Here is a 27,252-nt window from a genome sequence, read left to right as displayed (position 1 = left end):
TGATCCTCAGATCTCAGCCTCCTGAGTAGCTAGGATTATAGGCGTGAGCCACCGGTGACCAGCTTGTTTTTTTGTTGTTTTTTTGTTGGTCATTGGGCTTGAATTCTGGGCCTGAGCACTGTCCCTGAGCTCTTCAGCTCAAGGCAAAAGCTCTACCACTTGAGCCACACCACCATTTCTGGTTTTCTGGTGGTTGATTGGAAATAGGAGTCTTAAGGACATTCCTGCCTAGGCTGGCTTTGAACTGAGATCCCAGCCTCTTCAGTAGCTAGGATTACAGGCATGAGCCACTAGTGCCCAGCTGGTTGTTGTTTTTGTTGTTGTTGTTGTTTTTTGGTCGGTCAAGTAGGGCTTAAACTCTGGGCCTGGAGACTTTACCACTTGAGCCACAGTGCCATTTCTGGTTTTCTAGTGGTTTATTGGAGATAACAATCTCACAGAGTTTCCTGCTGGGGCTGGCTTTAAACCAAGATCCTCAGATCTGAGTCTCCTGAGTAGCTAGGATTACAGGCATGAGCCACCGGCACCTGGCTTGGGATATTTTTTTAATGCCAGTCCTGGGGCTTGAACTTAGGGCCTGGGCACTATCCTTGAGCTTCTTTTGTTCAAGTCTAGTCCTCTACACTTGAGCCATAGCTCCACTTCCAGCTCTTTTTTTTTTTTTTTTTTTTTTTTTTTAGTAGTTTAGTGAAAATAAGAGTCTGACAGATGTTTCCTACCTGGCCTGGCTTTAAACCCTAATCCTCAGATCTTAGGCTTCTGATTAGCTAGGACTACAGTCATAAGCCATTGGCACCCAGCAAAGTATTATTTTTCATGCTGCTGAGGCTCAAACCCAGGGTCTTGTGCCTGCTCAGCAAGTAGTCTACCATTTACCTAAACCCCTATCCCTCAGAGGACTTTATTGTCCACATGACCTTAAACTGCATTGTCATTACATTCTCCCTGCAGACCTTCATGATTACTTGCATTGTAGGTTCACATACTTAGTCCCTTACCTTCTGATTATCTGTGGATATCTTAACATCAAGCTCAGTTTTCAAGGATTTTTAGTATTTTGAACATTAGTATTTTGAACATTAAAATCCTAAAGTCCATTATCTCTGGCCTCCATACGTTTCTGGTAAAAAAAATCTGCTGGTGATCTTAAATATCCCTTGTCCATGACAAAGCTATGCGTATGTGAGTGTGCATGCCTGCACACACACACACACAAGCATACACCTCAAGCCGGGCGCTGGTGGCTCACGCCTGTAATCCTAGCTACTCAGGAGGCTGAGATCTGAGGATCTCGGTTCAAAGCCAGCCCGGGCAGGAGAGACCGTGAGACTCCTATCTCCAATAAACCACCAGAAAACCGGAAGTGGCGCTGTAGCTCAAGTGGTAGAGTGCTCGCCTTGAGCTGAAGAGCTGAGGGATAGCGCCCAGGCCCAGAGTTCAAGCCCCATGACTGACCAAAAAAAAAAAAAAAAAAGCATACAGCCCAGGTTGGCCTTGAATTTGCTTTATAGCCTTGACTCATGATCCTCCTCCTGACTCTGCCAGTTTTAGGACCACAGGTGTGGCCACCGCACCCAGTTCTCCTGGCATGATTGAGATGTTCTTAAATCAGTTTGATTACAGTATATTTTAGTGGATCTCTTTGAGGTCTCCTATTTGGGAGTTTGTTGAGCTTCTTGGATATTTTTTTCCCATTGTGGCAAGTTTTCCAGGAGAAAACTATTCTACCTTGGCCTTTGCAACTTGGCTGGGACTGAGTGACAGAATGGCACTACTGTGCTGAGCTGATGGGTCTTCTCTGGGTGCTTCAGCCCCATCCCTAAGTAACAAAGTGATCCACCAGGCAGAAGGGAACAGTGACAAAGTTGGAGCATGACATTTCCAGAAAGGATAGGGAGAACCAATTCCTGGACCAGGGCTGTAAAAAGTTAAACACCTACAATAAACCAACTTAAAGGCAGAAAAAATTTATTTTGGCTCATGGTTTTCAGAAGATCTAAACCAGTCCTGTCCAAAAAAAAAAAAAAAAGTCTGCAAGACCCCATCTCAATGGAAGACACCGGATACAGTAGTGTGTGTATGTCATCCCAGATATGACAAGACACATAAAATAGGCAGATTGTGGACTGGGAATGTGGCTTAGTGGTAGAGGGCTTACCTTGCATGCATGAAGCTCTGGGTTTGATTCCTCAGTACCACATAAACAGAAAAAGCTGGAAGGGTGCTGTGGCTCAAGTGGTAGAGCACAAGCCTTGAGCACAGAGACGCTCAGGGACAGTGTCCAGGTCCTGAGTTTAAACCCAAGACCGGAAAAAAAAAAAAGGGCAGATTGTGGGGCAAGGATGAGACCCTATCTCAAAAATGACCAGTGCAAAACAGAGCTGGGGGTATGGGTCAATTGTTAGAACATCTGCCTAACAAGCATAGGGTCCTGAGTTCAAACCCCATCACCACAAAAAATAAAAAATAAAAAAAACAGGAGAGAGATCACAGCTCACAGGCATGCTCTGTCTCTTGCCTTGTGATGCTCTGTGCTACCTAGAGACCCTAACCAGAAAGAAGGCCATCACCTCCCAACCCGCAGAACTATGAGCTCAATTTCTTTCTGTGAAGGGCACAGACTCAGGCATTTCCTTAGAGCAATGCAAACCACTACACCATTTATGAAATGGCAGATGAATTCATGTTCCTAAGAAGAGGCTGGTGAGCAGCTGCTAATGACCTGGAGCAGCCTCCATCACCTGTACCTGAAAGGGACGCGGCAGCTGGTCTGTAAGCAGTGAGGGGTTGAAAGGTGTGTGAGCACTCTGAAGCATTGCCCAGTAAGGGCTTGAGGGACTTTAAGACCTCCCTCCTGGCTCCTGATGACACTGATCTGAAGCCTCCACCAACAATCCTTTTGTCTCAATCTGACCCAGAATCTGGAATCTTTCTACATCACCGACATGGTGGCTGTTCCACCCACCAGGGGGTTCCAGTAGAGATTCCAGTGTCCTGCTTAGCATCTGGTGCACACCCTCGAACATTTCTTCACATCTTTGTTCTGGGATAGGCTTTACACTTTTGTGTTTTTTTTTGTCGGTTGTGGGGCTTGAACTCTGGGTTTGGGCACTGTCCCTGCGCTCTTCAGCTCAAGGCGAGCCTCTACCGCTTGAGCCACAGTACCACTTCCAAGCTTTATACTTAATTGTTGTTGTTGTTGTTGTTGTTGTTGTTGTTATTGTCAGTTGTGAGGCTTGAACTCAGTGCCTGGGCGCTATCCCTGAGCTCTTTTGCTCAAAGCTAGTGTTCTACCGATTTGAGCCACAGCACCACTTTTTACACTTGTGTTTTCTGTTTTTGGTGCCAGTCCTAGAGCTTGAACTCAGGGCCTGGGCACTGTCTCTGACTTTTTTTCCCTCATGGCTAGCATCCTGCCATTTGAGCCACAGCTCCATTTCTGACTCTTTTGGAGGTAGTTCATTGAAGAGACTCATGGACTTTCCCACCCAGGCTGGCTTTGTACCAACATCCTCACATCTCAACCTTCTGAGTGGCTAGGATTAAAGGCAGGAGCCACTGGTTCCCAGCTACACCTATTTACTTTTTACTTTTTGATGGTCCTGGGTTTGAGCTCAGGGCTTCACGTTTGCTACACTTGCTTGAGCCTTGCCTACAGCTCTTTTACTTGAGTTTGTTTTACTTGAGTTTGTTTTTTGAGTTTGTTTTCCCACATGGGGTCTTGTGCTGACATTGCTCCAGCCAGCCTCGAAACACCATCCTCCTTGCCTCCTGAGTAGCGTGGGGACCCCAGGCACACACCTCCCCCCACACCCAGCAGCCTCAGCTTTCCACAAACACTCAGTCCAGTAATGTGACATCTGACAGCAATCAAGGCACCTCAGCTTTGCTAATCGGCATGGTCAGTCTGCACACTGACCTGCATTATGGCCTCTCCCTCCTGGGCCACTCGCAAGTAATATATTTTAACCCTAACTTAAAACAACAAAACAGTATACTCCTTTCCAACTGTGAAAAGCCATCGTCCATTTTTCTTAAATCTTAAATGATTTTCCTGGAGGGGACACAACAGCTCCAGATCATTCGAGGCAAATTTCACTCTCCCAACACAGCCATCCATTGGACTTCAACATCTGGTTACCTGGCTTATTATCGTGTAAATGCTCACGTGTTTGTTTCCAAGCAAATTAGTGCAGGGCAGGTTTAAACAGGACTCGGTCAGTTGGTCAGGAATACAGTTGACCGCAAAGCACAAGAGAGCTTCGAAGAATTCCAGGAAAACCAACTGCAAGGAAAGCAGGACAGAAAGTACAAGAGGCCTACTTCCTTCTAGTAGGCGGAAGCAGCCCAAGATCAGCCTCTGGTGTCTTAATGCAAACATCTGCACACACATGTGTGTTTATCTGCATAGGGATGTAGGGATTTGGTGTCAGGTGACTGTCAATCAAATCATGCTTCCTGTTACCTCCCAGAGCTGGGTCTGGACTCTTGGTGACACGGCTATACAGACCTCAAACTCAAAGTTGCTGTCAATTCCATCATGTACAAAGGGGTTGTCCTCAGCTATTACGAGCATAAACTTGGTTGCTGTTAGTTCTTTATTTATCATTCTGAAGTCCTGTAAAAGAAAAAACAAAAGTCCCAGCTATGCTGTAACTGCCAATAATAACAAACAGGGGTGTGTGTGTGTGTGTGTGTGTGTGTGTGTGTGTGTGTGTGTGTGTGTGTGTGTGTGTGTGTGTGTGTGTGTGTGTGTGTGTGTGTGTGTGTGTGTGTGTGTGTGTGTGTGTGTGTGTGTGTGTGTGTGTGTGTGTGTGTGTGTGTGTGTGTGTGTGTGTGCGTGTGTGCGTGATATGTGCCTCTTTCCAACTGAGCACAGCTCTATTCTGGTTTTTCTTTTCCTTCCTTCCTTCCTTCCTTCCTTCCTTCCTTTCTTTCTCTTTTTTTGCCAGTCCTGCGGCTTTGAACTTAGGGCTTAGACACTGTCTTTGAGCTTATTTTGCTCAAGACTAGCACTCCACCACTTGAGTCACAGCACCACTTCCGTTTTTTTTCTGTTTATATGGTATTGAGGAATCAAACCCAGGGCGTCATGCATGCTAGGCAAGCACTCTACCACTAAGCCACATTCCCAGCCCCCATTCTGGTTTTTCTAATGGTTCTTGTGTACTTTCTAGGCTGGCTTTGAACTGCAATTCTCAGATCTCAACCTCCTGAGTAGCTAGGATGACAGGTGTGAGCCAAGCAAACATCTATTTTAATGTGAACAGAACACTTTAAGAGCATCAGTATCTTAACAGCTGCTGATTTTGCAAAGCCTTCTAGAACTCCCATCGCTGACCCCTTCTGAGTCCTCTAAGTTAACAGGTAAGCCTGTTTATAATGCTGAAGGATGGGGAACATAGGTAGATGGATGGCTGCCACATAGCTGCACAGACTGGAAAGCAGGGGACGGGTACTCGGGGGAACAAGGCAGTGGCACAGAGGCGCCTTAGGCCTTGTGTCAGGCCGGACACAGGAGAACCAGAGGTGTACAGCCCAGATTTGTTCTCTAGAGACTAAGCCACCGAGCCTTGGGCCATCCCCAAGTCACAGCCAGAAGAGGAGGTTGAAGTGACAAGTCCTTGTGCCCACTGTCCCCCACCCCTGTTCTAGGGGGGATGAAGCTGGGAGAAGTGGTTATTGGAAAAGATTTGTGGGGGCTCACAGATCTCAAATGAAAACCTCAAGTGATGTTAAACTCACATTTAGCATCCAGAGGAAGTACCTCATCTTCATTGTGAGCTCGTAGGGCTGAGCTCTGTTTGGTCTGCAGTAAGCCATGTAAATCTCCCAGCACTTATCGATGTAATTCATGGAGTAGATCGTCCGCTGTTGCTCACTGAATAAGTTTCCTGAAGACAGAGTAGCAAGGAGATGATTTAGAATTAGGCTTGAAAACTAGGACCTTGACTATCATCCTCTTCCTCTACTTACCTCTTACCTGGCAGGCATTGGGGCGAATGTTCTCAGCCATCAGTTTGGTAAAGCACAGAGACAGCAATGGGCTTCTGTTTCTGTGACAGAAAATAGTGTAATGACTGCTCCCTCTGGAGGCCGAGGGTCACCCTCACTTCCAAAGTGTGGGCCCCACTAAGTGACGAAAACACTCACCAACTTGTTGGTTTATGCTGGGGAGGGAACTTGGGGCCTGGCAATGCCAGCCTTTGGTTGTCTCAAGATCTTTTTATGTAGCCCAAGAGGGCCTCCTACCTCCACTGGGATTATAGGTGTGTGCTACTAGGCCCTGTTCCTCTCACCTCTGTCTCTCTCCCTCCTCCCCCTTCGTGTGTGTGTGTGTGTGTGTGTGTGTGTGTGTCTGAGTGTGCTTGCCAGTGTGTGTGTGTGTGTGTGTGTGTGTGTGTGTGTGTGTGTGTGTGTGTGTCTGAGTGTGCTTGCCAGTCCTGAGACTTGAACTTGGGACCTGAGTGCTCTCCTTTAGATTTTTTTGCTAAGGCTACCACTTTACCACTTGAGCTCCACTTCTGGTTTTTTGAGTGGTTAATTAGAGATAATAGTCTCATAGACTTTCCTGCTTTGGCTGGCTTTGAAACACAATCTACAGATCTCAGCCTCCTAAGTATCTGGGATTACAGGTATGAGCCACTGACACCCAGCCCTAGTTTTTTTTTGTGTGTGTGTCAATCATGAAAGATAAAGTATCAGAAATTATCAAAGATTGAAAGAATATTTTTTGTTTTTTGTTTTTTGGGGGTCCGGTCGTGGGGCCTGAACTCTGGGCCTGGGCGCTGTCCCTCAGCTCTTCAGCTCAAGACTAGCACTCTACCACTTGAGCCACAGCACCACTTCCGGCTTTTTTCCTTTTTGCTTATGTGGTGCTGAGGAATTGAACCCAGGGGCTCAGGCATGCAAGGCAAGCACTCTACCACTGAGCCAACTTCCCAGCCCCAAAGATTGAAAGAATGGAGAAGACATGACAGTAAAATGGAATGTGGGATCTGGGATTGGGATTCCATCCTAAACAGAAGCAGGTCAGGGTAGGGCATCTGGGAAAACTCTAATACAGGCTATTGTTAAAATCATTATGGCTATGTAAGATATCAATTTCCATGCAACATACAATTTCTATGTTACACAAGGATTCTTATCTACTTACAGCAATACTTCCAAAAAGCCAAAATTAGTTTAAAATAAGGAGGATTTCTTTTTTTTTTTTTTTTTTTGGGTGGTCATGGGGCTTGAATGCTGGGCCTGGGTGCTGTCCCTCAGCTCTTCAGCTCAAGGCTAGCGCTCTACCACTTGAGCCGCAGCCCCACTTCTGGTTTTCTGAGTGGTTTATTTGGAGATAAGTCTCATGGACTTTCCTGCCCAGGCTGGCTTTGAACCACGATCCTTAGATCTCAGCCTCCTGAGTAGCTAGGATTACAGGTGTGAGCCACCAGTGCCCGACTAAAAAACATTTTTTTTAAATCCCAGGTCAAGGGCTTGACCTCAGTGCCCATGCTCTCACTCAGTTTTCTTGTTTACTTGGCTGGTGCACGAATGGTGGAGCCATGTGTCCAGCCTGGCTTCTTGCTAGTTCATTGGAGATGGAGTCTTGTGGACTTTTCTGCCCAGGCTGGCTTTGAACCAAGATCCTTAAGATTTCAACTTGAATAATTAAGATTACAGGCCTAAGAAACCAGCACCCAGCCTTAAAAAAGTGTTTTTTGAATTAATGAATGATAGCACATTTGCCTTAAGACAGGAAACTGGGGCCATTCCTAAATAAAGCCGTCTCAGTACTGAATGACTTGGCTATGAGCATTTTCAGTCTTGCCTCATCCCGCCCCCTTTGTGGTTGGGTCTGGCTCCCAGAGACTCTTCTGTGGGGTGTGGGGACGATGGATGGCCCTTGGAGAACGGAGGATAACTGCAGTGAGCAAGTCCCAGCCACAGCTCAGAGGAGGATACAAAGAGGCACTTACTGGTATTCTTTGTGGTGAATGTGGTAAGCCAGCTGCAGGAGGTAACTCAAAAAGTTTCTCAGAAGAATTGTTCGGAAGGGAGAGTGAATCTCTTCTATGGGGATGCTGTTATTGGCTGCAAGGAGCAAAGGTGGAGAGGATAGTAAGCACCCCAAGGTCGTGTTTCCTTGGCAACACTGAACACACGTGAGCAACCGGAACTAACACCACGCCCAGGAGCTCAGGCTGGGACTGGGTCTTCTTTTTCTTTTATACTTTTTACTTTTTGGAAGTGCTGGGATGGAACTCAGGGCTTTGAAAGCACTCTACCACTGAGCCACACCACTCTGGGATTTTGAAACAAGATCTCGCCGTGTAGCTCAGGCTGGCCTTGAACTCTCAGTCCTCCTGCATCAGCCTCCTGAGTGCTAGGGTTACAGTAGGAACCACCAGGTCTGCCTCATTATCTTACCTAACAAGATTGTATGTCCTCATTTTTTCAAAGCAACAGTTTTCTTTTTTTTTTTCTTTTTTTTTTTTGCCGGTCATGGGGCCTGAACTCTGGGCCTGGGCGCTGTCCCTCAGCTCTTCAGCTCAAGGCTAGCGCTCAACCACTGGAGCCACAGCTCCACTTCTGGCTTTTTCTGTTTATGTGGTGCTGAGGAATGGAACCCAGGACCTCATGCTTGCAAGGCAAGCACTCTACCACTGAGCTACCTTCCCAGCCCAGCAACAGTTTTCTTTTTTTTTTTTTTTTTTTTTTTGTTGGTCATGGGGGCTTGAACTCTGGGCCTGGGCGCTGTCCCTCAGCTCTTCAGCTCAAGGCGAGCGCTCTACCACTTAAGCTACAGCGCCACTTCCGGTTTTCTGGTGGTTTATTGGAGATAGGAGTCTCATGGTCTCTCCTGCCGGGGCTGGCTTTGAACCGCGATCCTCAGATCTCAGCCTCCTGAGTAGCTAGGATTACAGGCGTGAGCCACCAGCGCCCGGCTCAGTTTTCTTAATAGTAATTCTCAGAAGATTTTTTTTTAACTTTTGTTGTTGGTTTTATTTTTGTTGTTGTTTTGTTTTAATGTGCCAGTCCTTGGGCTTGAACTCAGGGTCTGTGCGCTGTCCATGAGCTGTTTTGCTCAAAACTAGTACTCTACCACTTTGAGCCACAGCTCCACTTCTAGTTTTCTAGTGGTTAATTTGAAGTAAGAGTCTCACAGACTTTCCTACCCCGGCTGGCTTCAAACCTCGATCCTCAGATCTCAGCCTCTTGAGTAGCTAGGATTATAGGCATGAGCTACCAGGCTCCTAGCTCCCTGAGCTTTTTTTTGCCTAAAGGCTAGCACTCTACTACTGGCTTGAACCACAGCTCCATTTCCACCTTTTCATTAGCTTACTAAAATAAGAGTCTCATAAACTTTCTTGCCCGCTGGCTTCAAACCAAGATCTTCAGATCTCAGCCTCCTGAGTAGCTAAGGTTACTTAGGCCTGACCTGAGTTGGTGCCTTATAAATAGAGAATTGGAGATCAGTTGGTTCTGTTTCCCAGAATTCAGCTTCAAGGCTGTTGACTTTATCACTTTCTAATCTGAAATCCAGTCTAACCTATGGCCCTCCCTGGGCCTTCCGGCTTTCTCCTGACAATCAGTGCTACTCCTTACAGAGCGAAGGAGGCCGACTTTGCTGCGAGTGGCTGAGGCTCTGTGTTCTGACCAACTAGGTCTCCATCATCTCTGTGGTGCAGGACAAAAGCTGTCCCTGGCACAGAGCAGGGAACATAGGCCTGCACGCACTTCTGCTGCTCTCCTCCCATCCCTCCCCCCTCCCTTTACCTTCTGGGCACAGTGTGGCAGGTGGTACAATGGGAGACTGGCAAGGTAGCAGCCTAGGAGACTCACTGCTTAAGACCCTGTCCATCTCAGCAATCGTGATATTGTGGTGATGGAACTTGCAGTCCTTTAGAAATCTCCAGAAGCGGAGCTGTGTCATCAGGAAGGTGTTATCCAGAGAGTGGTCACACCCCAGACTGCTGTAGAAGTAATAGATTCTTCTTAACTCCGTAATGTTTCTTAAGATGGCATATTCCACCTGGAAAGAAGTGACCAGTGCAACTTTCAGTTCTAAAAGACATTCTCCCCCCTCCTTCCATGGGGACAGGCTCATCCCAGGAGGCACCTGCCCCATGCAGGAGCTTCTGTGGCTGCCATGAGAGGGAGCCTGGCAGGAAGGCATATGGAGTCAGGCCACTTCCAACTCTAAAGCAATCTCATAATGAAAAGTAAAAAATTGCAACATGTCCACATTATAAAATATTCCACAGTCACCATAAATGTCTAGTGGACTTCTCAAGGGTAGAATTACAAAATTCTTTCAGTTTGGGTCATGTAGTTGTATTCTTTTTGTTGTTGTTGTTGTTGTTGACCATGGGGCTTGAACTCTGGGCCTGGGCGCTGTCCCTCAGCTCTTCAGCTCAAGGCTAACACTCTACCACTTGAGTCACAGCGCCACTGCTGGCCTTTTCTGCTTATGTGGTGCTGAGGGATAGAACCCAGGGCCTCATGCATGCAAGGCAAGCACTCTACCACTGAGCCACCTTCCCAGCCCTGTAGTTGAATTGTTTTTTTTTTTTTTTTTTTGGTCGGTCGTGGGGCTTGAACTCTGGGCCTGAGCACTGTCCCTCAGCTCTTCAGCTCAAGGCGAACGTTCTACCACTTGAGCTACAGCGCCACTTCCGGTTTTCTGGTGGTTTATTGGAGATAGGAGTCTCACAGTCTCTCCTGCCCGGGCTAGCTTTGAACCGCGATCCTCAGATCTCAGCCTCCTGAGTAGCTAGGATTACAGGTGTGAGCCACCAGCGCCTGGCTCGTGTAGTTGAATTCTTTAAAGCCTCTATAATTATACTTTGAAATATAAATTTTTTTTTTTTGGTCAGTCATGGGGCTTGAACTCTGGGCCTGGGCACTGTACCTGAGCTCTTTTGCTCAGGACTAGTGTGCTTGAGCACCACTTAGAGCCACAGTGCTATTTCCTGTTTTCTTATCTCATTCGAGATAAGAGTTTCACAGAGTTTCCTGCCTGGTCTGGCCTTGAACAATGATCCTCAGAGCTCAGCCTCCTGAGTAGCTAGGATGACAGGCATGAGCCATCAGTGCCTGATGAAATATAGAACTTTTAATACCTACATGTCCTGACATGAAACTATAAATGAATGCTCTATATGATATTTATATAAGAACTGTAAGAAAGCCAGATGGATGGCTATAACTATAATCCTAACTACCCTGGAGGCTGAGATCTGAGGATCCTGATTCAAAGCCAGCCTGGGCAGGAAGATCTGAGAGACTCTTATCTCCAATGAACCACCAAAAGGCTGGAAGTGGTGCTGTGGCTCAAGTGATAGAGCATTAGCCTGAAACAAAATCAGCTCTGGGACAGTGCCCAGGGCCTGAATTCAAGCCCCAGGACTGGCACAAAAACAAAAACCATTATAGGGAGATGGAGAGAGAGGAGAATAATGTAATGTGACCTTTTCTTGGTGAGTCTAATATAGATATGTTATTAGTTTGTTCATATAAAAACTATTATCAGAGAATCCTGATTGGCTGTCACTAAATTCTTTGTGAAAACAGCATCCATGGGGCTGGGAAGGTGGCTCAGTGGTAGAGCGCTTGCCTTGCATGTCTGAGGCCCTGGGTTCGATTCCTCAGTACCACATAAGCAAAGAGAAAAAAAGCCGGAAGTGGCACTGTGATTCAAGTGGTAGAGCGCTAGCCTTGAGCTGAAGAGCTGATGGACAGCGCCCTGGCCCAGAGTTCAGGCCCCACGACCAGACCCCCCCCCCAAAAAAAAACCAGCATCCCTGAGTTGATGACCCCAGTCTAAGTACACACAGTAAAAAACCTAGAAAAACTGCCACAAAGTTTCTACCTGTGAGGCATCTCCTTTTCCATGGTAGGCGTTCAAAGAGGGCCACACACCCAGGGGGCAGTGGGAACAATGCTGCTGGTGCTGGGACCAGAAATGTGGTAGACAGTCTCACAACCAGCGGGGCAAAGTGCTTCTCAGCCCAGAGGGTTGAGGTGCCCGCTCCACTCCATAGCCAGCTCCTGACAGTGTCCCCACGAGGCCCCACAACCCCACTGAGTTTTGGGGGGCTGTGAATAGAGAGAGGGTTGGGTGCTCACTCTGGGGTCCTACCAGAGCATAGCAGTCCATATCTGCAGAGGACTGCAGCCTCTGGGGTGCTGAAATGCCTGGAGCAGTCTGTCTGTCTGACTCTGTCTGTCTGTTTAGGATGCCCGAGGTGGCATGTTGGCAGGTCGGTGGGCAGAGAAGACAATGCAAGACATCAATCCTGGCTGCTTTCCCAAGCCTGTGGGCACTCTGTCAGTGTGTATGTGCCTGTGATGGACATGGTAAACTCTAGAAGGTTCTCACCTGGAGCTTCTCTTCGGCATGCACCTCCTTAGGGTACATATTCAATAACCAAGAGAGCTCCAACTCGATGGCCGATCCTAATATGGAAGGGCCGTCTCTGTCGATCAGGTTTTTGGTCATCTCCAGCATGCGGGGACAGTCCTGGCGGGTGGCGGATGTAGAAATGTGTGCAGCCTCCCTGCAGCTTCCTGTGGTAGAGGCGGCACCCCACACCTTGCTGACCGGGGCCTTGCTAGAGGATGGCTCCAGGTAAGGTACAAATTCAGCATCCAAATCTGGAAGCTGCGTGATGTGGTCATTGGAAAACAGGCCTTCAAACACATGGCCGTTCTTGAGAGTCAGTTTGCCCTGCAGGTGAAGAAAACACTGCTGCTGTTGGAAGAAGTTCCTCTGGATAAACATTGTAAATGGACACTTTTCTTTCTTTCTTTCTTTCTTTCTTTCTTTCTTTCTTTCTCTCTTTCTTTCTTTTCTTTCTTTCTTTCTTTCTTTCTTTTCTTTCTTTTTTTCTTTCTTTCTGACTGACTGTCTGTCTGTCTGTCTGTCTGTCTGTCTGTCATGGGACTTGAACTCAGGCCTGGGTGCTGTCCTTGAGCATTCTGACTCAAGGTAAGTGCCCTACCGCTTTGAGCCACAGTTTCACTTCTGTTTTTTGTTTGCTTTTTTTTTTGTCGATTTGAACTCAGGGCTTGGATGCTGTCCCTGAGCCTCTCTGTGCTCAAGGCTAGTGCTCTTGAGCCATAGCACTATTTCTGGGTTTTGAGAGATTTATTGGTGATCAGAGTCTCATGGGAACTTTTCTGACCCAGCTAGCTTTGAACTGATCTTCCACGATCCTAGATCTCGGTTTCCTGAATAGCTAGGATTACAGGTGTGAGCCACCAGCGCCTGGCCACTTCTATTTTTTTTTTTTAGGTGTTTACCTGGAGAGAAGAATCTCATTTCCTTCCCTGCCCAGCCTGGCTTTGAACCCTTGTCCTCTTAGCCTCCTGAGTAGCTAGGATTACAAGCAGGAGCCATTAGCATCCAGCACTTGTATTGCTTTCTTGAGTTCAGAGCTCTTAGTCCCCAGAGAATGAAGCACCCAAATTCCCTCTCCATTTCTACCTCTGCCTCTTCCTCCTCATTTCTACCCTGTCCGTGTCTTCCTCACCATCTCAGCCCAACCAGAAGTACTCCTGGCTCACAGACCAGGCCTCAACTTCATCAGGTGACCACAAGAGCACATAACTGGGTCAAAGCCAGCAGGTACTGCTTCAGAGGGCTCCTGACCCACATTGTCTCTGTGACATGGAATTCATTTGCAGAGAAAGAGTTCCCTCTTTTCTACTTAGTGGGGTATGCAGATATGAAGTCTGGAGCGCCAGCAGCCACCTTGCAACCCTGGGAACACCAGAGAGAAGCTGTCATGGCTAGATGGGAGAAAAGTCTGCCATCACTGAGTCACTGACTCCAACCAACCCTGAAGCCCCTATGGTTTTTATTACATATACCCTATTAAGACCAACTGTCAGGGCTGGGAATGTGGCTAAGTGGTAGAGTGCTTGTATGAAGCCCTGGGTTCGATTCTTTAGTACGACATAAGCAGAAAAAAAAACGGAAGTGGTACTGTGGCTCAAGTGGTAGAGTACTAGCCTTGAGCAAAAGAAGATCAAGGACAGTGCCCAGGCCCTGAGTTCAAAACCGCAGGACTGGCAAAAAAAAAAAAAAAAAAAAAAAAAAAAAAAAGACCAGCTGTCTGAATCTGGGTGCTGGTGGCTCAGGCCTGTAATCCTTTATTTTTCTGTTGGTTGTGGGGCTTGAACTCTGGGCCTGGGCGCTATCCCTCAGCTCTTCAGCTCAAGGCGAGCGCTCTACCACTTGAGTTACAGCGCCACTTCCAGTTTTCTAGTGGTTTATTGGAGATAGGAGTTTCACAGTCTTTCCTGCCCAGGCTGGCTTTGAACCGAGATCCTCAGATCTCAGCCTCCTGAGTAGCTAGGATTACAGGCGTGAAACACCGGCGCCGGCTAAGGCCTGTAATCCTAGCTACTCAAGAGGCTGAGATCTGAGGATCATAGTTCAAAGCCAGCCTAGGCAGCAAAGTCCATAAGTCTCATCTCCAATTAACACCAGAATACCAGAAGTAGTGCTGTGGGTCAAAATGGTAGAATGTTAGCCTACCACTCAGGTATGACAGTACCCAGGCCCTGAGTTCAAGCCCCACAACCAACAATAACAACAACAACAACAAAAGACTGTCTGTCTTAATATGACCAAACCCTACCCCAACACACACAAAACTTATCAAATAACTTTGAAAGATCTAGGAAATAGACAGACAGTAGTTAAGAATGTGTTATCCGTGTGGTGAGTCTGCAGTGTTGGTCATGCGCTGCACAGACCGCACTCACCGCACCATGCTTCTTATTACAAATCCACTCGCCCTCAAAAATGGCTCCACTGGCATAGTAAAACTTCCCCTGTCCATGGCGACACCCGTCCACGAACTCCCCGATGTATTCGTTCCTCATGGTGTACTGGGAGTTGGGGATTCTCTTTTGAAACCATGTGTATTTTCCAAAGCCATTCTATAAAGAAAGCACACTGCTATCAGAAAGGCACAAAATATTTCCTCCTCTTCTCAGAATCCATGTAAAACAGAGGGCAAAGGCATGAATGTTTGCTAACCAGTCTCTTGACTGGAAGCAAAATATTTATATCTTTTAGGTCCTGCGGCTATTGAACGGAAACAGCACCTGCCCTACAGGTTGCCTGTAAAAGATCAAAGACAGGCCGGGTGCTGGTGGCTCACACCTGTCATCCTTGCTACTCAGGAGGCTGAGATCTGAGGATTGAGGTTCAAAGCCAGCTCAAACAGAAAAGTCTGTGAGATTTTCTTATCTCCAGTTAGCCACCGAAAAGCCAGAAGTAGAGCTGTGGCTCAAGTGGTTGAGTGCCAGCCTTGAGCAAAAAAATCTCAACGAGCCGGGCGCTGGTGGCTCACGCCTGTAATCCTAGCTACTCAGGAGGCTGAGATCTGAGGATCGCGGTTCAAAGCCAGCCCGGGCAGGAGAGACGAGGCCGTGAGACTCCTATCTCAAATAAACCATCAGAAAACCAGAAGTGGCGCTGTAGCTCAAGTGGTAGAGCGCTCGCCTTGAGCTGAAGAGCTGAAGGATAACGCCCAGGCCCAGAGTTCAAGCCCCACGACCGACAAAAAAAAAAAAAAAAAAATCTCAACGAGTACACAAGGCTCTAAGTTCAAGTCTTAGTACCAACACGCGCGCGTTTGTGTGCACACATGCACATACACACATGCACACACATACACATACATACACACAGTCAAAGATGTTATGTTGATAATTACTATCAGAAGCCAAACAAGCATCTGCTGGATGAGCGAACAAAATGAAGTCAGTATGTGTGGTAGAATATTATTCAGCCCTAAAAAGAAAAGGAATTCTGACATGCACTGTAACATTGATGACCCTGAGGACATTAAGCTCAGTGACAGGAACCAACATCTGAAGGACATGTGCTTTGTGACTCCACACAGCGAAGCACAGAGCACCTGGTAGCCCACACAAGGCCCTGGGGTGCATCCCCAGCACTGAAATGAAAAAGAAAAGGAAAAAACTCAATCAAGTTTCAATAACATCAATAAGATGTCCATTTTCACTAATCTAGAAAATGAAGAGCAAATTAAAACCAACCCATGCAACCCAGAAAGTAATAACAAAGAGCCAATGGCAATTACATTCAAATCTGGAACACATCAGAGAAAGTGTAAATACCCCTTTTCCCCCTTTTTGGCCATCGCTGAAGCAGGAGCGGCCAAAATGAAGTTCAATCTCTTTGTCACTTCTGACCGAAGCAAGAACCGGAAAAGGCATTTCAATGCACCTTCCCACATATGCAGGAAGATTATGTCTTCCCCTCTTTCCAAAGAGCTGAGACAGAAGTACAATGTGTGGTCTATGCCCATCCGGAAGGATGATGAGGGGCAGGTTGTACAAGGACACAATAAAGGCCAGCAGATTGGCAAAATGGTCCAGGTTTACAGAAAGAAGTATGTCATCTAGATTGAACGGGGACAGCGGGAAAAGGCCAATGGCACCACTGTCCACGTGGGCATTCACCCCAGCAAGGTGGTAATCACCAGGCTGAAACTGGACAAAGACCACTAAAAGATCCTGGAACGGAAAGCCAAATCCCGCCAAGTAGGAAAGGAAAAGGGCAAATACAAGGAAGAAACAATTGAGAAGATGCAGGAGTAAAATAATCTCATATACAACTTTTGATTAAAAAAAAACTTCTTAAATGAATATCGTTTGTTGTAAAAAAAAAAAAAAAGTGTGAATACCCACAGGTGGCTTTGTGGCACATCATGGAATCACTCCAGCTCTATGAAGCAAGGCTTAAGGAGTGGAAACACAAACTGTTTGTGTTGGGAGAGAGAGAGGGAACATGACCTAGAGATTCAAGAGATACCAAGAGGACAGACAGCGGAGGGCGATGGGGGGAATGCTGTGAACAACTCTGCTGATAAATTCAATAGGAAGTGGATTCATTCCATAGATAGCTCAAGCTTCCAACACTCGCCCAGGAAATACCTAATGGTGCAGCATCTACCAACCAGAGCGGCCATGTCAGTGAGCCTGGTGGAGCCTACCTGCACCCCCCTGTCCCAGTGGCCCATGTACTCCTCGTTGGTGGTCAGCCATCGCATCCTTCCCTCCCCGTGCCGTAGGTTGTCATCCCATTGGCCTTCGTAGATGTTTCCAGATTTGTAACTGGAACAAAAGAAACAATGAGGTGTGACATTGTACATACAATATGCCTTTGAAGCTTACTCAAGAGGCTGAGATCTGAGGATCACAGTTCAAAGCCAGCCCAGGCAGGAAAGTCCATGAGACTCTTATCTCCAATAAACCACCAGAAAACCAGAAGTGGCGTTGTGACTCAAGTGGTAGAGCGCTTGCCTTGAGCTGAAGAGCTGAGGGACAATGCGCAGGCCCAGAGTTCATGCCCACAACTGACCAAAAAAAACTTGACTTCCTGGGTGCTGGTGACTCATGCATGTAATCCTAGCTACTTAGGAGGCTGAGATCTGAGGATCCTGGTTCAAAGCTAGCCCAGGCAGAAAAGTTCCCATGAGATTCTTATCTCCAATTAACTACTCAAAAACCAGAAAAGTAGTGCTATAGATCAAAGTGGTACAGCACTAGCCTTGAACAAAAGAGCTCAGGACAGCAGCGCCCAGGCCCTGAGTTCAAGTTCCACAACTGACAAAATATAAATAAAATAAAATAAAACGGTGCTCTAGTTTCTCTGTACAGTGGAGATGATATAGGAGTGGAGATTTCCTCAGTGGAGATTATATAGGAGTGATTTAAACATCCTACCCTGTTTAGACAGGAAATGCGGCCCTTTGGCCCCCACCCCTATTGTAGCCCAGCCCTGGCCACACCTACCGTCTGATTCCCCAGCCCTTCTTCACATTGTATACCCAGTCTCCCTCATACCATGAGGTGCCCTCTTGATTGTAATAAACGGTGCCCTGAAACAAATTATGTCATTAGAAACAAATCAAGACTCATACTACAGATGTGCTAAAGGTAAAGATAAGAACAAAACAACAACTGATGGCTTGGGGAATCATGCATGATGAAGAAGTCAATGTCACAGTTTTTTGGGGGGCTATGTGACCCACTCCATTTAAATGAAGAAAAAGAATGCAAGGGTAGTAAAAGAGGGTTGTAAACCAATTACTCCTTTTTTACTCAGACCTTTGATTACTGAGGCAAAAATCCCTGATAGAGAAAGTGAAGGAAGAAGGGCTTGCTTGGGCTCAGGGTTTTAGACATTGAGGAGCTCAGGGGGGTTCAGGGGGGAGGCAGATCATCATGGGACAGAAGAATGAGGCAGAGGCCGCTCACTTCATGGTGGACAGTAAGCGGAAGAGACTCCCAAGGACAGGCTCCCAGGTTCTCTCCTAGGCCCCGCCTCCTAAGGTTTCTAGCATCTCCCCAAACAGCACCACCAGCTGGGCTGGAGGGGCATTTCACATTTAAACTTACTCCTTAATATCAAGGTGCCGCATTCAGGCACAGAATGATGGCATTCATTGCATTCAACTCAATCATTAGCCCGGAGCTGGTGGCTCATGCCTGGAATCCTAGCTACTCAGGAGGCTGAGATCTGAGGATTGAGGTTTGAAGTCAGCCTTGGCAGAAAAGTCTGTGACACTCTTATCTCCAATTAGCCATCAGAAAACCAGAAAGGGTGCTGTGACTCAAGTGGTAGAGCACTGGTCTTGAGCTGAAGAGCTGAGGGATAGTGCCCAGGGGTGTGGTGGCTTACAGTACTAGCCTTGAGCAAAAGAGCGCAGGGATAGTACCTAGGCCTTCAGTTCAAGCCTCATGACTGGCCAAAAAAAAAAAAAAAAAAAGGAAAAAAATATCTAAAAATGACTCCCGTATTTTATCATCCTAGACAGAAGCACAAGAGTCGTGATACAGCCGGGCGCTGGTGGCTCACGCCTGTAATCCTAGCTACTCAGGAGGCTGAGATCTGAGGATCGCGGTTCAAAGCCAGCCCGGGCAGGAGAGACCGTGAGACTCCTATCTCCAATAAACCACCAGAAAACCGGAAGTGGCGCTGTAGCTCAAGTGGTAGAGCGCTCGCCTTGAGCTGAAGAGCTGAAGGACAGCGCCCAGGCCCAGAGTTCAAGCCCCACAACCGACAAAAAAAAAAAAAAAAAAAAGAGTCGTGATACAAATGGCGCCCTTGATTAGAAGTGGGCACACCCTCCATTGCTGGTGTGTGAAGTGATGAAAATTGGCCACTTGAGGTCTGAGGACCAGTCCTGGCACATACACCCACAGCAGCACTGTTCCTGATAATCAAAAGGTGGAAACGGCCCAAATAATGTTCATCAACAGATGAGCATGCTGAAAATATGGCAAATGCTTACAAGGGAATGGTACTTGGCTATAAAAAGGAATGGAGTACTGATTCATGATAAAACACAAATGAACCTCAAAAAACACAGTGCAGAGTGAAAGCAACCAGAATAAGGTCTCATAACATAGGATTCATGTAGATGAAGGCAGAGAGCAACATGGAGAAGAAGGGGTAGAAAGGAACTGCCTACTGAGAGTAGGGTTTTAAATAAGGTGCTGACAAGGAATCGGAGAGAGATGATACTTGTGTGACAGCATGCATGGACTTAATACTACACAGTCATATGCTTTAAACATAATTTTATCACACTGATAATACCAGCCCTTGGGAGGCTGAGGCAGGAGGATCCAAGGTCAGCCTAGGCAAAAGCAAGAGACCCTGTGGCAAACAAACTAAAGCAACTGGATCTAGAAAATAGGCTCCGTAGTAGGATGCTTGCCTAGCATGTGTGTAAGGCCTTGGGTTCAATCTCAGCCCCGCAAACAAAAATCTTTCACTAGAGCCTCAAGGGGGAGGGTGCTTGGCTCAAGTATACAGTGCTTACCAGTTTATGTACAAGGCCCTGAGTTCAAGTCCCCAGCACTGCTAACGACATTAATCAATTGTACAGCTCTGTGTGTGTGTGTGCGTGCGCAAATATTCCCTGGTACTTGGTGCCCGCCATGTTTGTGTGTTCTGTCTTCCTGCTTGCCACGCCCCCTGCCCCCCACCCCCACGCTCCTCATGTACCTTGCCATGCTTCTTGCCGTCACACCAGTAGCCCATGTAGGACACAGGCTTCTTGCTGAACTTGAAGATGCCGAATCCATTCCTGATGCCATTGATCACCTCGCCTTCATATGTGCTGCCATCCAGCCACGTATACGTGCCATGGTTCATTGGGATGTTTTTCACAAAGTCCCCCTGAGGAAGGGCAGCCATTAGTGAGACAGCTGGACAAGCCCTTCCCTCCCTCCCTCCCTCCTTCCCTCCTTCTCTCCCTTCCTCTGTCTTTCCTTTCTTCCTTTCTCCCAATTCTTCCACCGGCTGATCAAAGTGTCAGGAAGTTGTGTGCACGCAAAGGCCCAAATAAGCGAGCAGGTGCTACCAAAGCCGTGGCTGCCAACCCCTGCCTTGGGAGGCCAGGACGATGGCTATACCCTCTGGCAGGTAGGCAGGACCAGCCACAGTGTGACCCCACACATATACACACATGTCATGGAACCCTTTTTTCCCTGTGGGCATCATCGCCATGTTCTGCAGACATGGCGGCTGGCAGCCACCTCACAGGTGCTTTCTAGAGATCGGCTCTGCTCCGATGACATGGCCAGGGTCCCCATGGGCTCTCTTCCACTGGAGTGTGTACACATGAACATGTGTACACACTCATGCTCATGGGGGATTGAACCCAGGGCCACACACATACCAAGTGTGTGCTCCACCACAGATTCCAGGAATCTGAGCTGACTGCCAGTTGGCAGAGGAAAGAGGTATCTGGTCACTGCCTCCACCTGCTGCCTGAGGACATCTCTGTTTTTGTTGTTGCTTTGTGCCAGTCCTGGGGCTTGAACTCAGAGCCTGGGCGCTATCTCTGAGCTTTTTTGCTCAAGGTTAGCACTCTACCACTTGAGCCACAGCTCCACTTCTGGATTTTTGGTGGTGAATTGGAGATAGACATCTCATGAACTTTCCTAGGCTGGCTTTGAACTGTGATTCTCAGGTCTCAGCCTCCTGAGTAGCTAGGATTACAGGTGTGAGCCATTGGCACCGGCTTGTGCAAATAGTATGTCTAGCAGTGACAATTACAGTTCACATTTATGAGCGGGGCTCATACCTGGTGGTTCAATGCCTGTAATCCTAGCTCCTCAGGAGCCTGAGATCTGAGGATCATGGTTTGAAGCCAACCCGGCCAGAAAAGTCTGTGAGATTCTTATCTCCAATTAACCACCAGAAAACTGGAGCCGTGGCACTAGCCTTAAGCGAAAAAAGCTCAGGCTCTGAGTTCAAGCCCCATAATCACCACCACCAACAACAACAACAAAGTAATAATAATAATAATAAATGCCACATTTCCTGTTTAGAACTAGAATTCTTTCTATGCTTTACCTCATACTTCACTCCATCGGCCCAAATGTAAGTCCCTGGGCCATGCATGAGGCCTTCTGAAAACATTCCCTTCAAAACAAAACAACAGCAAACTCTTAGAACAAAGGGACAGACATTGTGTTTGTGTTTTGGTACTAGGGCTTGAACTCAGGGCCTAGGCACTATTTCTTAGCTTCTGTGCTCAAGGCTGATGTTTTACCTCTTGAGCTATACCTCCACCTTCAGCTTTTTGGTGGTTAATTGGAGATAAGAATTGCAGGGACTTTTTTTTTTTGTTTTTGGGTCCGGTCGTGGGGCCTGAACTCTGGGCCTGGGCGCTGTCCCTCAGCTCTTCAGCTCAAGGCTTGCGTTCTACCACTTGAGCCACAGCGCCACTTCTGGCTTTATTTTTTGCTTATGTGGTGCTGAGGAATCGAACCCAGGGCCTCATGCATGCAAGGCAAGCGCTCTACCACTGAGCCACCTTCCCAGCCCCTGCAGGGACTTTTCTGCCTGGGTTGGTTTTGAACCACAATCCTCAGATGTCAGCCTCCTGAGTAGCTGGGATGACAGGCATGAGACTAGCTGAAGTGACAGATTTTAAGTCCTGCAGTGGCTCAAGACTCAATCTCAGAGCAGGCCCAGTCACCTTGTCACCTTGTCACCTTGTCTGTCACCTGCCCCAGTGAGAGGCCTGTCTCTGAGAGCCACTGAACAGCAGCCTGTCTGATCACAGTGGGATCCAAAGAGGGGTCCACAAACACCACGCAGTCTGCAGCTTCCTCTCCCGTGGAAGCAATATAAAGACTTACAAGTAAACGGAAATATCCAAATTGCTTCCTAGGAAATTAACATGCTCATGTAAAAATATTGACCTATAAGCTAGGTGCCGGTGACTCATGCCTGTAACTACTCAGGAGGCTGAGATCTGAGGAACATGGTTTGAAGCCCAGCCCAGGCTGGAGAGTCTGTGAGTGAGACTCTTGTTTCCAATTAACCAACAAAATTCAGAAGTGGGGCTATGGCTCAAGTGGCAGAGCACTAGCCTTGAGCACATACACTTAGGGACAGTGCTTAGGCCCTGAGTTCAAGTACCAGGACCAGTACACACACACACACACACACACACACACACACACACACACACACACACACACACACACACACACACACACACACACACACACACACACACACACACACACACACACACACACACACACACACACACACACAAATATACTGATCTATGAATTTAATAAATAAAGCAAGGGGTTGGGAAGGTGGCTCAGTGGTAGAGCGCTAGCCTTGAGCTGAAGAGCTGAGGGATAGCAACCAGGCCCAGAGTTCAGGCCCCATGACCAGACCCAAAAAAAGAAAGCAAGCAAGCAAGCAAGCAAGCAAGCAAGCCAGGCATGCAAGTTGTGACACACTGAGACTGGGCACTGTCTCTAAGCTTCTTTTGGTCTAGGCCAGCTCTACCGCTGAAGCCACAGCGCCACCTCTGGCGTTTTCTGAGTAGTTTATTGGAGGTAAGAGTCTCATGTACTTTCTTGCCTAGGCTGGCTTTGAACTACCATCTTCCAATCTCAACTTCCTGAGTAGCAAGGATTACTAAGCCATGAGTCACCAGCTATTTTTTTAAATTTTATGCTGGTGATGGCATTTGAGTTCAGGGCTCTCACTCTCACTTTGCTATTTTTCTTGCTCACAGCTGGTGCTCTACCATTTGAGCCACACTCCCAGTCCTGCATTTTCCTCCTCAACTGGAATTAGACTCTCACAGGCTTTTCTGTCCCTGTTGGCTTTGAACCATGATCCTCCAGGATTCAGTTTCCTGAGTAGATCAGATTATAGGCATGAGCCTCCAGGGTCTGACTCACCAAATTATATTATTATTATTGTTATTATTATTATTTTGTCTGTTGTGGGACTTGAACCCTGGGCCTGGATGCTGACCCTCAGCTCTTCAGTTCAAGGCTAGCACTCTACCACTTGAGCCACAGCACCACTTCTGGCTTTTTCTGTTTATGTAGTGCTGAGGAATCAAACCTAGGGCCTCATGCATGCAAGGCAAGCACTCTACCACTGAGCCACCTTCCAGCCCCTCACCAAATTTATTCTATAAAGGGTACCTGCATGTCTGAAAGTTTTGATATTTTATAGGCGTCCTGAAACAAATCCCTCACAATGAGGAATGACTGTTTTCACTTTAGTAATGGCCCTGCAGTTGGGACAACAAAGAAAAATGGGAGGGGGTGGCAGTCTAAAATGACTTTAGCCACATTTTCACCTTAAATATATAAGCAGTTTATAAACTATAAACTCAGTATGAAGTACTTCCAATTCCTTTTGAAGAATCAATGGACTTCCTGAAGCCTTGCAAGTCTAAAATTCGAGCCTAGGGCCTAGCTCTGCAGATTTTGGCACACAACTTACACGGTAGGTGGCACCACCTTGAAACTCAGCAAAGCCTTCTCCCTCATACAGCCCTCGGATCTTCTCCCCTTCGTACCTACAAAGAACATCCAAACTAATGAGTGCTGTAAATAAGCCTAAGTGACAGAGGGTTGACATATACAGTTAGAAAATAGGACCGTCATGGTGCCTGTTTGTATTCTTAGTTATACAGGAGGTAGAGACAGGGGGATCACAGTTCAAGAACAACCAAGGCAAAACCTTAAAGACACAATCTCAAAAACAAGCCATTTGTGGTAGTGCACATCTTTAATCCCCAGCTAGGTGGGCTAGAGCTGGGCAAAAAGTGGAGACTCTGCTGGACAGTTATAATTCTAACTACTCAGGAAGCTTAGATCTGATCTGTTAATGTCCAGTAAGGAGTTGAAAATATAAATATGAGCTGGGCACCGGTGGCTCACACCTGTAATCCTAGCTACTCAGGAGGCTGAGATCTGAGGATCGCAGTTCAGTCAGTCCAGGCAGAAAAAGTTGGAGAGACTCTTATCTTCAATTAACCATAAAATGCTGGAAGTGGAGCTGTGGCTCAAGTGGTAGAGTGCTAGCCTTGAGCACAAAAGCTCAGGGGCAGTGCTAGGCCCCAATCTAAGCCCTAGTACTGGCACAAATAACAAATCATACACACACACACACACACACACACACACACACACACACACACACACAACTGTTCTAAGTGAACAATGCCAAATAAAACGGACTTTTTAATTTTTTCTAAAAATTTTATTTATTTTTTTGTCAGACACGAGGCCTGAACTCTGGACCTGGGCTAGCGCTCTACCACTTGAGCCACAGCACCACTTCTGTTTTTTTTTTTTTCTTTATGTGGTGCTGAGGAATCGAACCGAGGGCCTCATGCATGCAAGGCAAGCACTCTACCACTGAGCCCAACTTTTTTTTAAAAACCATCATCTAGCAAGATGGAAGCTAAAGTTACAATAGGAGAAGAGTGCCAGGTGTGGTGGCACACTTGGAAGTTGGAGGCAGAAAGATGGCAAGCTGAAGGAGGAAGAGGAGGAAGAGGAAGAAGATAAAACCAAAGTTGTTGGGAGAGGGAGTCTGCAAGATGCAATTCCCCGAGTCCTCAAGGGGACAAAGCCAGAAGCATTGTACAGACCCAGCTAGAAAGATAAGTCATTTCCAAAGGTGATCATAAAACCCCAAGAGGGTAGGCACTGATGGCTCTTGTCTGTAATCCTAGCTACTCAGGAGGCTGAGATCTGAGGATCATGGTTCAAAGCCAGTTCAGGCAGCAAAGTCTATGAGACTTTCATCTCCAATTAACCACCAAAAAAAAAAAAAAAAGGAAGTGGAGCTGTGGCTCAAATGGTAGAGAGCCAGCTTTGAGCAAAATAGCTTAGGGGCAGTGCCCAGGTCCTGAGTTGGAGCCCCAGGAGCAGCACACACCTTATTTGCAGTCTGACCCTTCCTGTCCCCCAGCCCCTTCATGAGTCACCTTTCCACTATGAGCTTGGTTAGAACAGGCTCTTCGAACTGAGTGGCATCTTCGGTATCAGGAGTATTTCCCGATTCTCTTTTGGGGACTGGTGGGGTGGATGGCACTTCCAGCGGCAGGCTGGCACCTGCTGAGGGCAGTTCCTGCCTGACAGCACTGCCATCTTGCTTGGAAAAGTCTGGATAATCCGAGAGAGAGGAGGGAGAACGGGTTGACTTATCTCCTTTTTTGTCTCCTTTCTTCTTTTCTTTCTCCATCGCCTTGGGGAGACCTATGATTTTACTTTATATGTCCAAATATCTGATGATGGGTTGCTTGGCTCTGCGGTTGTTGGTTTCAAAGCATGGATGGGTTTATCTGAAACACACACACACACACACACACACACACACAAATATCTCTCTAAATATTTGGAAGTGTCACTTGTACCAATTTAGCCTGACAAAACACTATTTGTCTATGAAGGCTTAGAACTATAAGTATCGCATGTCAACAGGTTATAAGTAATATTACAATCATAAGCTGTTGTCATTGTGTTGGAATCATAAATACTTTTACATCTGCTGTCCTATGGTGACCTTTTCATGAAAATGGGGGCATGACTGCCAAGATCTTGCATGCCATCAACTCCAAGCCCTTCTCCAAATAAGAGGGTATTAGAGTCAAGCACCAGGAGCCCTGCATCCTTGAGCGTGTTGCCTAATGTCTATCAGCCTTGGATATCCCATAGGAGAACTACACTACTACTCCTGACAAGATGTGCAGAAAACACCCACATAGTATTGGATGCTTACAGTACTAAAGAATGCTTGCTTTGTGGGGCTGGGAAGGTGGCTCAGTGGTAGAGTGTTTGCCTTGCATGGATGAGGCCCTGGGTTCGATTCCTCAGCACCACATAAGCAGTAAAAGTAGGAAGTGGGGCTGAGGCTCAAGTGGTAGAGGGCTAGTCTACAACTGAAGAACTGAGGGACAGCGCCCAGGCCCAGAGTTCAGGCCCCATAACCAACAACAACAACAACAAAAAAGAATGCTTGCTTTGAGAGCAAAGGGGTGGTGTTGTTCCAAGTCCATGGTTTCCATACCCACTCCACCCCACCCCCTCCAAGCTGCCCTGCCCCCACATCTTAGGCCCTGCTCCAGGCACCCCCTCTGCCTCTTCCTGGAGGCATCCTCTCCATACCCCAGTTGCCAGCTCAACCCCACCTCCCAAGTCCCCCATTGCTCTTCCTGGAACCCAGCTGGCTCTCCTCTCTACACACAGGCAGATCTTCTAGTCCTCTAGCAATATAAATCAAACCACAAATAAAGGAAATTTTGTTCCCCAGTGAGCCCTAATTTTTTCCCGTTTCTCAGGATCCCTCTCACCCATGGTGCACCTGCATAGGTTCTAGAGGCTGAGGAAGATGCAGGCCCTAGTGTCCACACAGCCACTCTGCACAAAGCACCAGCACGGGGTACCTGGTGGCTTCCACTCTGCCAAGGGCTACACCACCACTAGCACGGGGCAGGGCGTCCGGTAAACGGAAGCAGGTGTCTCCAGGCAACCAGACACAAGCTCTGTCCCTTGCCTACCCTGCCAGTCCTTAAAGGGGCAATGACATACTCAGGCAAAGCAGCCAAGTATCCCATTCTGCCCTTGCTGGTCTTGCAGGCGAGGAGGAAAAGGCAGAGGCCTAGCCTTTGTCTTGACAGCAGAGAGGTCTTTGTACCCACTAACTGCCTCTTGCAGCCTCAGCAGGTTTGCGACATAAAAACATCTCAGCCAGGTACTAATGGCTCATGCCCATAATCCTAGCTACTCAGGAAGCTGAGATCTAAGGATTGCTGTTCAGTCAGCCGAGGCAGGAAAGTTTGTGAGACTCTTATCTCCAATAAACCACCAGAATATGGAGCCGTGGCGCAAAGTGGCAGAGCACTAGCCTTGAGCAAA

At 47.3% G+C, this 27,252-nt stretch overlaps 1 protein-coding gene and 1 pseudogene across 7 annotated transcripts in view; one reads left to right on the top strand and one right to left on the bottom strand.

Annotated features, from left to right (window-relative positions):
* The window catches only part of Rsph10b (radial spoke head 10 homolog B), a 34,433-nt gene extending 7,609 nt beyond the window's left edge, over positions 1-26,824 (bottom strand). For 2 of the 7 annotated variants that reach the window (XM_070033524.1, XM_070033530.1), the window contains exons 1-15: positions 26,699-26,824; positions 25,323-25,679; positions 23,828-23,903; positions 21,410-21,478; positions 20,054-20,227; positions 17,833-17,918; positions 17,031-17,151; positions 14,767-14,943; positions 12,374-12,721; positions 9,835-10,024; positions 7,968-8,082; positions 5,977-6,056; positions 5,746-5,894; positions 4,511-4,618; positions 4,142-4,285 (exon numbers count right to left, since the gene is read on the bottom strand). In XM_070033524.1, the coding sequence (XP_069889625.1) occupies positions 4,142-4,285; positions 4,511-4,618; positions 5,746-5,894; positions 5,977-6,056; positions 7,968-8,082; positions 9,835-10,024; positions 12,374-12,721; positions 14,767-14,943; positions 17,031-17,151; positions 17,833-17,918; positions 20,054-20,227; positions 21,410-21,478; positions 23,828-23,903; positions 25,323-25,579 (2,094 nt within the window). In that variant the 5' untranslated portion in view covers positions 25,580-25,679; positions 26,699-26,824. Of the gene's footprint in view, positions 1-4,141; positions 4,286-4,510; positions 4,619-5,745; positions 5,895-5,976; positions 6,057-7,967; positions 8,083-9,834; positions 10,025-12,373; positions 12,722-14,766; positions 14,944-17,030; positions 17,152-17,832; positions 17,919-20,053; positions 20,228-21,409; positions 21,479-23,827; positions 23,904-25,322; positions 25,680-26,687 lie in introns of all 7 variants that reach the window. The other 5 variants (XM_070033525.1, XM_070033527.1, XM_070033526.1 and 2 more) reach the window with 5 other exon arrangements.
* On the top strand, positions 16,176-16,679 carry LOC138834606 (large ribosomal subunit protein uL24-like; annotated as a pseudogene).
* Positions 26,825-27,252: the final 428 nt, after the last annotated feature.

The sequence above is a fragment of the Dipodomys merriami genome, unplaced genomic scaffold, assembly GCF_024711535.1.
Source record: "Dipodomys merriami isolate MVZ:Mamm:240054 unplaced genomic scaffold, mDipMer1.0.p SCAF_22, whole genome shotgun sequence".
In the NCBI taxonomy this organism is placed as follows: domain Eukaryota; kingdom Metazoa; phylum Chordata; class Mammalia; order Rodentia; family Heteromyidae; genus Dipodomys; species Dipodomys merriami.
The sequence above is the reverse complement of the archived record's forward strand: the minus strand, read 5'-3'. Positions and strand labels throughout refer to the sequence as shown.